The sequence below is a fragment of the Glycine soja genome, chromosome 8, assembly GCF_004193775.1.
Source record: "Glycine soja cultivar W05 chromosome 8, ASM419377v2, whole genome shotgun sequence".
In the NCBI taxonomy this organism is placed as follows: Eukaryota; Viridiplantae; Streptophyta; class Magnoliopsida; order Fabales; family Fabaceae; genus Glycine; species Glycine soja.
The window spans coordinates 3,031,711-3,043,887 of record NC_041009.1 but is presented as its reverse complement, the minus strand read 5'-3'; the positions used below and the strand labels follow the sequence as shown (position 1 = coordinate 3,043,887).

Genomic DNA, 12,177 nt, shown 5'->3' with positions numbered 1-12,177 from the left:
ACTGACAAAGAAAATAAATTTAAAGAAGTGCATTATTACAACTAAAGTATATTTTATAATGCAATTTCAAAATAAATAATATTAATATTAAGTAAAAAATATTATACATATAAAATTATTTAAAATATATATTTTTAAAATAATACTGCGCATAAAATCAGATCAGAACAGCCTAAAATACAACTCAAACCCATTCTTGAAAATATAAAATCAACATAGGACGAAAGACGTTCATTGTAACTGGTCGGACCCCTACTGCTAATGTGTTTAGATGTAAAAGGCATCTATTTTTATGAAATTGGTTTTTCTACTGTTCTTTTTTTTTCAGTTATTTTTGTGTTGTTGACGTAGTTGTATTAATATTTAATTTTGTAATTCAATTTTATATAATTTTTAAGGGACAGCACAACAACACAACTCGGAAAGAAAAAGCAGAAAAATCAGGTCCCTATCTTTATAATGGCGGAAAATAAAGCAAAAGCCCTTCCTGTTATGCCTTTCCTCGAGGGACCCGAGTGCCTTCCATTTCCACAGATTGAGCTAATAAAAAGTCTTCAATATTTCACTTTAAGAAATACGTACAGCAATTTCTCAAACAAAATGCATTCTGAATTTTAACATCTAAGTGCATATCATATGGATCCTTTGACGATTGATCAACGAATTATATAATTATTGAACAACAACGAATTTAAATTTTAGAAAAACACCGAAACATCCATCACCATCCATGGACAGAAACATTGCAAGAACAAGACAAAGGCAAGCCTATATAAGACTAAGACCTCACTTTAATACTAGGAGTACGAGGTGTAACAACAGGCCTCAAAGGAGCACCAAAGAACTCAGAGCACATTTCCATGAAGAATTTATCCACAATTTGAAGATACACCGGGCAAGTGAGTCGAGAGTAGTAATGAAGAACCTCTTCAATGTCCAGTACATAATCCACATCGCTCATGTCCAACATCTCCAATTCTCTAAGCTTCTTTTCTACCATGCGATTTCCATTTCCCTTCCTATCCTTCATATAATTCAATTTCTGTTTCTCGCTATGATGGGTTAGGCCAATGTTGTTCTTGTTCTTGTCACATTCCTCACTTTTCTCAATCTGATCATGGCTTCTTGCATTGTTTAAGCTAACGAAGCTTTCGTTACGTACCTCTTGGCCTTTGTTCTTGCTTCTTCTTGGCCTTCCCTTTTCCTTTACTGAATCCCATTGCCCTGTGAAGTCACTGTAGAACTTCTCCAATTCCTTGTAACTTGGGTTGTTATTAATGTCCATGTCGTCCAAGACACATGGCGCAGCCACAGAAGAAGAGAATTGATTATGTTGAGGTGTTTTGGGAAGCTTTTGGTAACCAGGAGAGAAACAAGACTTGTAGTTCTCAAGAGTCCTTTGAAAGAACTTCTTGGTGGTGTTGGAAATGGAGCTTCCTAGCAGCATTGATGGTATGAAAATAAGATAGATTTTATGCTGTGTACTTTGGTGCTGATAAGGGACACAGCAGAATGTAACTGCTGCTGTGTCAATGTGATCGATGTTGTAGTTGGATTGGATATGAATGAAAAGACCTTAGTGAAGATTTTTCTTTATACAGATGATAGAAGGAGAGGAGCCATGAAAGATTCTTTAGCTTTTTTTCTTTTGAATGATGGATGGAATTCCCTTTTCGGTTTCGAGCATAGGCTTCCTTTGCTTTTTTGTGCTCTTTTGTCTTCACACGCTCCTTTGTTGCCCTTCTTTACTTTCTGCTTCCTAACGGGGCCCCACATCCTCCAAAACGCAAAATCAGTTTCTCACTATCATATTTTTTTATAGTCACTCGTTCCCATTGTTGTAATGGAATTTTTAAGTTTTTGTTGCTTTTGCTTTTGATCAAAGGAGCGGGTGGTTGTTGACTTGTGTCTCTCTTGTTCTATGTTTTATGGCTGCTTTTCTCCTAATCAGTAATCACTGATCACGTTGATTGGCTAAATTCACTGTGCTGCAAGGTTTATCCAACATGTAAATCACTTTGCAGTGATTGAGTCTTTTTTCTTTAGGAACATGAGTCTTATTTTTGTACTTAAACTTGATAGGGAGAATTTTATTCCCTTTAGGCTATAGTGGTCTCGCCTATTTCAAATCCAAATAAAGGCAATGACTTAAACACGTTGATTGTTGCAAAAGTTCGATTACATCATAAAGACGTTGCCATTTTTTTAATTACTAGTACTTCGGATTCTTTAGCATGTGTTTAAGAAGACTTGAATGAACCAGATCATAACTTTCTGACTCCAATTATCCACTGTATCCTAAGTAAAAATATATTCAGAAAATTCTAGAGTTGTGACAAAGGAAGGACTTGTTGTCTTACCTACTACTGGGGATTGTAGAAAAATGGGAACACATTCTGACACTATTCCTTGAGACCTTCTCCCCTGCTTCTAGAGTTACCAGCATAAGAAGGGAGATACAGTATTGTTTTATGAAGGGGAAGGATATAGAGAATCTCATAGTGTTGGAAGATATTCAAGAAATTATTATCTCTCCATGTAAATTTAATTTGTGGCAATTATTCGCTACTTTAATTCCTAGTTCTTTCCTTTTAGATATGGCTAGCTATAGGAAGTTTCAAGTTTGTGATTATAATTTTAAATATGTAGGCATATATTGTTCATTAATTAGTGTATTTGGAGAGAGAAAAAAGCAATTCATATTTTCAAGCATAAAACAAATGTCATATATTTTCAATTCATATTATTGCTGGCTTAACCATTAAACTAAGGTGGAACAAAATCAAATCTATTTCCAATTCAATAGTAGGGTCAATTTAAAAAACATCAAACCTCTAGAGTGTGGTGTGAAACGGAAAGCCCCTTACAGAGAGAGACAGTATCGTGGGTTTTTTCGTCATTTCTCTTTTGTCATGTTGTTTCAGAGTCAAGATACATATAATAAAGAATTAGAATTATAGAACCGTGCCTGTCTGTCTGACCCTGACCAGTTTCTTTTTTTTTTTTTTTTTTTCTGCCTTCCAGAACCAGACGTGCTCAACAGGCAGAGGAAGCGACAACAAACCTTCAAAATTTTAAACCTCTCTTCTTCTTTTTTAATTTTCCTTGATAATTTTAATTTCTTGAAAAATATGTTTGGCCCCAAAAATGTCCCCTCCCAGTACCACCTATACAGCTTGCTGTTTGGTACTCAGTGCTTAGAAGATTGCTCAATTGTATTAACATTACACTGTTTGCAGAGCCTCTACACTCTAAATATGAGAGACCACACTGTGTTTAAACAAAGAAATTTCACTTTTTCATTTTCCTATAGTCCTTATAATATTTTGAATGACAGTGAGGCAATTTATTTCTAAAGATTTTATGCGATTATGTTACATGCTCAATTTCTCTTTTAGTAATTCATGTGAGTGAAAAATAGCTCAGTATGCGTACAGTACATGATTGAAAACTTAAATACTATATGTTACAACTAGCATACACTGATGAAATTCAATTCTTAATATTTGACATTATTCTTTTGATACATTATAAAAATAACCATCAAAAGTCACTGACATCCCTGTGGCAGTGAGCGGGAGCTGAGAGAATGGTTCATTTAAAATTTGATTTCTTAAAAGATGTTATCCTTAAAAAAAATAAAAATTGATACATTGTCTAGTCAACGGCATGTTATAAACACCATACCCGTGAACAGATGTAAATTTATTTTTGAAATTCTTGTTCGTAACTAATCCAAAATTTGAACTAGTAAGTAAGTGCTTTTTATAATAGTAAGAATATAGGAAGGACAGCTACAATGTTAAAGGTAGCCCAAAGGGAAGATAGGGATTAAACGACAAAGAGTATAGAAAGAGGTAGGGCAGCCCAATTATGTGGCAATGAGGCCCATGTTCAGAAACCGACACCCAATGCAGCAAATTAATTGGCCCTTTTTACGGCCAAATATTAATTGCACATATTTGGTTGTGTGCATTGACAAGGAGATTTGGGACTCAAGAACCCAAAAAATGCGATCATTAATGAGAGTGGCAACCAAACCAAGACATAATGGATTCGCCACTAGCAGACATTCTTTAATCTGCTTTCCATTTGAGGCAAATGGACATAAACCCTATGCCAATTGCCACCCAAATGAATGTGACGTCCTAGGCTAGATTGCCACAAAACAAATAAAAACCTCTTTTTCAATTTTGTTTTCTTTTCTCTCATCTCATGAGTCTCATGTGTGACATGTTACATAGCTATCAACGGGGGGTAATTGGGTAATGATACCATGCATTAAGTAGAGTAGGGATGCAGTCCCCACAACCAATCGAAAGATAGAAACGTTTTGGTTTTATATTCTTTCTGCAAACCCTTCTCATTCCATTCCATTGTGCCTTCTCTTTCATTTCAGTTTTGAAGCTGCACCCATTCTTTTGACACCGACGTTACGCTCCCAATTTGATGTTTCTGCTTCAAATGACAGTATAATGGAATGGCAAGTGTACGTCTCCACCCTCTCTGACAAACACATGACCAATGCCTCTCCCTTTCTTCAATTCCTTTCTCTTTTTAATACACTACTAATATTATTTTTTTTAAAACTAGGAAATTAAATTATTTCAGTAATCTTTTTAACAGTATAATAAAGTTTTGCTTTATTTTTTGCTACCCTTGTTTGTTTTTTTTCCATTAGTTTGTTGAATTAATTTGCTACAGTCTATATAGTCCAATCAGGACCCAAACATATCTTTGCTTGTCATTGATATATGTACATGAACAGTCCAAGATCCTTCCTTGAGACAATTATTTTTAGATCTCTCAATCTTCAAGTATATAGTGAAGACAAACAACATGATCTCCTCCGTCTGGGACAGTGTTTGATGTTAAGGGTGTGTGTGTTTGTTCTGTCCTGTCTTGCTCGCTCGTAGCAATACATGCAATTTGGTTAATAATACATTCATAGACATGAATTTGGTTAATAATACAAACTTAAAATGTTTTTACCTAACAATTATATGTTTTGTCTCTTGTATACGTGTACCAAACCAACCGCATACAAGACCAAAAAGTACTTATTTTCCTTTTTCTCATTCTTTTTGGATGAGAAATTGTATTTGTATATTATTTCTGTAGAATTTTCTTATAATTGATAGAGAGATTAAAAAAAACAAAACATATGAGATACTATAGATGATATGATAGAGAAAGATAAAAAGAAAAAAAAAATACAAATGTTATAAAACTTTATTGTGGAATTTATTATCCTTTTTGGCAGGATGCTTTGAATGATTTCTAAATTATGTCGTCTCAGCATGGTGACAAACTCATCACTAAATTATTGAACAAATGTTTTTTTTCTTTGACCAAAAAGATGTATACCCATTTGAAAAGAATTCAATGAATCTTTTTCGCAGCTACTGGATAATAATTGTTCGTATTAACCTGGAGTAACTCATGAAACAAGAGACAAAAAAAATTGCTGTTCATCCATATCTGCGTCTTGATCTCCAAGTTGATATTTCTTAATTAAAAACAGGTAAGTTTCAAATTAAATAGAGATGGGGACATAAAAACATTTGCATCATGTGAATCCCCTTATGTTTAAGGAGAATTGTAGATTATTCTTGTAGAAATAAGGTCAACACTACATTTGCCCACTGACTTGTTTTTCTCGTTTTTAGCTATTTAAAACAAGGTTCTTGCTTATAAGTATAATAAAAACCTTATACTTTTGTAAAAAAAAAACTTTTACTTTAATTGCTTAATCAATACTTCAAATAGTATTGGTGAAGCGAAGAAAGACAAACTCAAACCATTAAGAAAAATAAATGTTAGCAAATACTTATCTTTAAATTTTTTTGATAGATAGTACTTATCTTTAAATTTAACAAGGTGCTGTATTATTTTTCTTTTACGAATTTGGCAATGTATTGTAGATTAAAATAATTCTGAATCTATCCTCATCAAGTACTTTTTAAATAATCTTAACTATTCAGTTAAAAATATTAAATATTTTTGTGCGTTTTAAATAATTAATTATATTTTCTTTCAATTTCAATACTTTTTATCATAAAATAATAAGTGTTAGAATATTTTGGTAAAAAAAGAATACTTGTTATTTTATGTGGTGAAATAATTCACTATTCCTTTTTAATTACAATAGATGTTAGAATATCTTTTAGAATAGTGGTCACAAGTGCATAAAGTTGATCCATTGTGTTTTGTTAACTTAATCCGATGCAGATCTCACTCACTCCGTGAACTCTAAAAGTCTCATCCCCATGTGGAAGTTTTCTAATGATAACCTCCTAATTCCAATGGAAAGAGGATAGTATCTCATCCTTTTCTCTGATTTTATGGAGGGGGACTTTAGAAAATGAAAACAAGCTAGTCTTTTTGTATTCTTTTGGTGCATCCAGAAGAAAAGAATTTCAAAAGGTCCAATTCAACCACAACAACACACACGGGAGAGTAAGACAGCTTTGGTGCTTTCAACCACTTTCTTTCTTTCCCCCATTCAAATAAAAAAAAGCACCCCCATCCAACGACCCTTGTTTCCCCCAATTCCTTTGAGTAATCTTTTCCATAAGCATAAATAAAGCTGGCACCCCCAAAAACAAGACAAGTGCCCTTTTTTTAAGGCCTTTTCACAATCTTACCACCACCTTCCCAAACAAAGCCCCTTGTCAGTATATCCACACACCTCGCATACGAAAGAAAGACCCCATTCTTAAACAATAATAACTTCCAAAGTCTGGCACATGATTAGCAGATAATCATATCTTACGTCTTAAAATATGTGATCACATGTTTATGAAATACTATATATCTGTCGCTTATATAAATTTTAAATCTCAACATTTTGAGAAATTAGTTTCCAAGTCAGATTAATCATCTCATGGTTAGCTCAAATGATCAACCCTTGCAAAAATCAAAAGCCCTACTTACAAGGTTAAAAAAAAATCAGATTCAACAGGAAAAATGAAAAAGGTTCAGTAATTAAATTGTGCAGCAGAAGATGGAATATCATATCATATCATACATGCAAAGCAAGTGAGAAGGACTGAACTAATTAATTCCCTTGGGAACGAACTAAATAACTAATTAACATTAACATAAATAACAGAGAGAACGAAGATAATTAAGACAGTGGTTATTTTCTTTCTCCCTCTTATTTTATCTCTCTAATTATCAAAACCAGTCAGAGAACAGAGCCTCCCAAATCTCGGTGAAGACATGGACAATGATCTTATGATGGTGATGCGAATTCAGCGACAGAAAACACTGCAAGAGATTCTCCAAATCAGCGGGCGAAAAAATCTGCTTCTCGACGATCATTTCGAGCATCGAAGTCCTGAAATCACTGTAAGGGTCGCTGGAGCGCTTCACCACCGCGAATGTATCCTTCACCTTCCCGTTCAGCGGCAGAACACCCATGTCGGAGCTCCGTTCATTATTCCGGCGCCGGCGCCGGGACCGGGAGGAATCCGAGGAGAGGCTTTTCGAGGAGAAAAGGGTGTCGGTTTCGTCGTCTTCGTCACTGCTATACCACCAGTATCCACCAAAGTTGGTGTCTTTGGCGCATGAATTGAAAGGGAAAAACTCCCTTTTCTTCTGGGCATGCCTCTTCTTCTTCTTCTTCTTCTTCTTCTTGTTGGTCCTCGAGTTTTTCGTCGAGACCTTTTTTTTGTCGTCGTAACCGAAATCGTGTTCGTGGATTGTGTTGAGGGAAATGTTTGGGGAAGTGGGTGGGCACGACATGACACCGAGGTTAAGGTTGAGGTTGTTGTTTTTGATTTTGTTGCCGCCACCCACTACAAAAGGTGATGACCACTCGGAGATTTTGCGTCTGGGGAGAGAATGAGAATCCTTAAACGACAGGATGCAAGTGTCGTTGATGGTTTTGGGCCTAAAAATGGGTCTCGTTTTGGGTGAGGGTGGTTCATCGATGGGGCTGGGTGGTGCAAACACCGTTTTTTCCATAACATCGGTTAGGTTACGGGTTCTGCACGACCCGAATGAGGATCGGAACATGCGAGAGATTCGCAGTTTGAGACGGTTATGGTTTTCCATGGCCAACAGTGAGTGAGTGAGTGAGTGGGATGGTACTACTTACTACTGTGGGATAATAGAGGGAAAGAAAGAGAAAGAGAGGATTTTGAAGACGGGTAATGGGGAGGGAGGGATATAAATGCATGAGAAACCGCAACGAAAGGGAAAGTCTTATTAATAATGATTTCAAATGAAAGGAAAAATAATTTTATTTAATTTAATTAATAAAAAAGGCACTGATGCAACTTTATGCTGTTTCTTCTCGTCCTCTTGTTTGTCCTGCCTGTGGCACTGAGTGGATCAATGACTAATGAGAGAATTTCGGTTTAGTTTAATAAATACTCGCAACAGTTGTAATTGACCTTAGACCTTAACGTGCCCAGTCCCACCCCCGGGTTTTCGTTTACCTTCTTTTTCTTTTATTTTTTTTGGAAAAATAAAACATATATACAATTTACAGTATTCTTAACAAGAGACTATTTGAATTAATTGGAATGGGATTGTTTGGGCTTCATTAATAATAATATCTAGTTTCAACATTACATATGTCGTTGAAGAATGAAATTTGTCATTTATAATAATTTTATTCAGCTTCAACAAAAGTATTTTTCATGAAAAATATACCTGCATTCCAAGAAACTATAAAGTGGTATTAGGCTTGTGTGTTGTAATTTTTAATGTGAACATGCTTGGTGCTTGACTGCTTGGCCTTATTATATTTGATTTGATGCGTTAAAATTACACTTGTTTCAACTACTTGAGGTGTAAGTGTGTAACTTATTACTTGGAGATGAATATGAGAATTCAAATATGTTGGGAGGAAATTTTACCCTTTGTCCTTTTGTTTTGTGCTCCAAGTTGAACAACTACTGCTGGGTATGAGTGAAAAACTCTGAAAAGCTAGCGTAAAGCTTCCTGGATACGTACCAACACAAGGGCATGGGTAGGCTTACTGAACAAGCACAATTCTCTCTTGTTGCCCAGGCTCATGCTTCTTCTTTGTTCTCCTTCCGTGTACAAGTTGACAAGGGAATCTCCAGCATTTTTCCATGTTTACATATTACTTACTAACAATAACCTTATTAAAAATAAGAGTAATTTTAAGGGTGAAGTCTCATTAATTTTAAAGTTAATACAAATAAGTTACTTAGAAGTGAATACAAATAAAATGGGTCGAGCCTGCTTAGTTACCTCGAACCTATCAAATAAAATGTATAAGATTTTTTATTTATAAAAATAAAAAATAATGTAAGAAAATTTAGAATAATTTATTCAATCCTGCATTCAATACTAGCTTTTATTTGGCTTGATTCTATTAACTCCATGTCATAATCGTGCTTGAGTTAGGCTACATTTGCTGGACTTAGGTTAATTGCTTTTATCTCTAGTTCTTTTAAGAATGAAACTAAATAAGCGAGTTTTTCATATTATAAATAACAACACTAGTTATTTTTTAATTTTTTTATGTAATAATAAAATAGCATTGTTATTTGTATTTTATTTATTATTTATCATACTAAAATAAATGCGACAATAACAATAACTATCACAATAATTATTGGTATTTAATTTTGAAAAAAAGTAAAAAAAAATCAACAAAAAATAAAATAAAAATATATAAAACTTTATAATATCACTGCGTCCCATTCCTCTATCGGATCTCAACCAAATTATATACTGGATTTCTTATAGTATTAAATTTACTGTTATGAAGAATTTATCGCAATTGTCGTACCGTGCTTGTTAGCATACCCAATTTGTGTGACGGTGCAAGGTAGTGTGGATTTATGAAAATTTTCTAGTCAGACCAACTGGTCACAAGGCAATTTGTTTTTGGTTCATTGCTTTTTTTTCCGTTGCCACAACACTTTAAATATTTTAGCTTTTTTTTTATGATATGATGGAGGTTCGTTGTTTTGATTCATATATCCATAATTTGAAGAATTTTGTTTTGACCCGAACATAAGGCGAGTACTCAAGGCTCAAGCCCTTGTTTTAGGTTCCCAGAAAAAAGTTATTTTGTGTTAATATTAATATAACTTTTATTATTAGTTGCTCTAATGTAGTGATAGCTAAGGCGTGTTTTTTATTTGATGAATGAAATTCAAACCCTTCGACAGGAAAAATCACTTACATTTTTATAAGGTTCCTAATTTTTCGGTTACTTTTATTAGTTTTATAAAGACTCCACCTCACAGGCCACTTTTATTTTTTGTAAAATCCCTAATTTTTCTATAATTTATTAGTTAAAAAAGTCTGACCTCAAAATCTGCTTTATGCTTAAAAATATGTTGGCTGCCATGCATTGGTCCATGTACAGTGAATTTTTATGATTTTTGTTGCAATCTATTTTTTTTTATTTGTTTACGTCCATTCTCTCTCATGGAATCTTTTAGCATTACAAATTGTCCCAAAATTTGTTGTAAGGAACTGTATCTTGCCCCCAAATTTGAGAAAATAGGGTAACAAAAAATTGTATTTTGTTAATAAAAAAAAGTGAGTTAAACAATTCTCGTTAAAAGTACTCTCTAAAGTGATCGAACTTATTCCTTGTATTAAAGGTGTAATTATTATTGAAATTGATTTACTATTATTATAGTAATTGACTAATTGTACTAATTGATGATCAGTTAGAAAAACAATATAACAACTGCAGCATATATTTGCTCTGGGACATATATATATGACAATAGGGGACCACGGTCAAGGACGTTAATTATACTTGTTCAAGGCGCTTAATGATGTTTGAAATTCAAATAGTAGAAAACGATGGTATCTCTTAGTACTACACAATAAGAAAAATAAAAATAATAAAGTGCTACACTAGTATAGCCTTTTCAATAACAGTTTAAGAATCCTTACCTAAACTTGATTTCTTCTATCTACATATATAGTCCCGTGATATATGGTTAGTAACTTAGTATAATATAAAATAAAAGATTTACTTTAATTTAAAACAAACTAAAGCATGCATTATCCTCCTCCTCTTCTAATTCTTTTTTTTTTATTCTTTTATGTGTGGAAAGTATGTGTTATGATTGAAACGAAAATGAAATACTCTCGCAGATTTGTTTATCCTTTTTCTTCACTGTATTTCTCTTCCTTATTACGAACTCAAATCGATAAGGAAAGCATTGAAAAGCTTTTCAATTACTTCTTCCGTTCGTTTTCAGTTGTCTGTTCACAGCTAGCTACAAAGTGAGAGTATTACTAATTGCAAACTAATTCCTCAACGACGACATCCATACTCATGTATATTAGCTGTAGTGCATGATTAGGGGAAACTGTATTTTAATTCCTAGCTATATTTTTTTGTTAAACTCGGTCAAAGTCCTTATATTTCATATTAATGAATTTAAAGACTAAATTAATCAATATAAAATTTAAGGACCTTGCCACATTTAACTCAAAATGCAGGAATTAAAAACATTTTATTTTTACATAATTATTTAATTAAGAAGGTTAGAAGAACTGAAGTGAGGGGGTTCCACGCCTAGCTACAAAGTTAATATATAACAAAATTGCAAACAAACTACATGCGCCTTTAAAACTAGTCAGATAAACTTCTAAAAAAATACGTCTGATATGGGGGAAATAATAAGGAAGTAAAACAAATAAAATTTCTCTTAACTTTAGTTGGAATAAGTAGAAGGTGAAGTCCAACATCATATAAATAAAAATGAAAAGGTTAAGTGTTATATAACTAAAAACAAATTCATAATCTTAACTTTAAGATTTTAAATTAAGTGTAATGTCAGATTTAACCTAATGCCACAATTATTCCAACAACTTTAAATTAGTAAATCAACTTTAATTTTTTTAACTAAATTCTCTAAAATAATTTATTTTAGAAACCATATATACATTAAAGTCTTTCCTCTAAATACTTAATATAACTACATAGAATTTAAACTTTTAGTTAAACTAAAATAATATTGTGTCAATAGATTCATGTACTTAATAGTTCTTAAAATAGATATGATTTTAACTATAAAAAATTACTTTTTTTTTCTCTTATAGGTACTTTTTTTTATAAAAAAAAAAATCTAAACTGATCCGTGCTGTATGATTATTTATTAATAAAGTTACATTATAATGCAAGTCACGGAAAAGCATACATTCACAGGAGATATAATG

The 12,177-nt window shown here is 33.0% G+C and overlaps 2 protein-coding genes across 2 annotated transcripts; both read right to left on the bottom strand.

Moving 5' to 3' along the window:
- Positions 1-541: 541 nt before the first annotated feature.
- Positions 542-1,683, bottom strand: LOC114424270. The gene has a single exon (XM_028391107.1). The coding sequence runs from the start codon at positions 1,445-1,447 to the stop codon at positions 779-781; it is 669 nt and encodes a 222-aa protein (XP_028246908.1). The 5' UTR covers positions 1,448-1,683; the 3' UTR covers positions 542-778.
- A 5,287-nt stretch (positions 1,684-6,970) lies between these two features.
- Positions 6,971-8,186, bottom strand: LOC114423064 (transcription repressor OFP8-like). The gene has a single exon (XM_028389674.1). It carries the CDS (start codon positions 8,059-8,061, stop codon positions 7,180-7,182), a length of 882 nt encoding a protein of 293 aa, XP_028245475.1. The 5' UTR covers positions 8,062-8,186; the 3' UTR covers positions 6,971-7,179.
- Positions 8,187-12,177: the final 3,991 nt, after the last annotated feature.

Coding starts and splice junctions, on each gene's coding strand:
- LOC114424270 (XM_028391107.1), bottom strand. CDS start 1,447: ATGCTGCTAGGAAGCTCCATTTCCAACACCACCAAGAAGTTCTTTCAA.
- LOC114423064 (XM_028389674.1), bottom strand. CDS start 8,061: ATGGAAAACCATAACCGTCTCAAACTGCGAATCTCTCGCATGTTCCGA.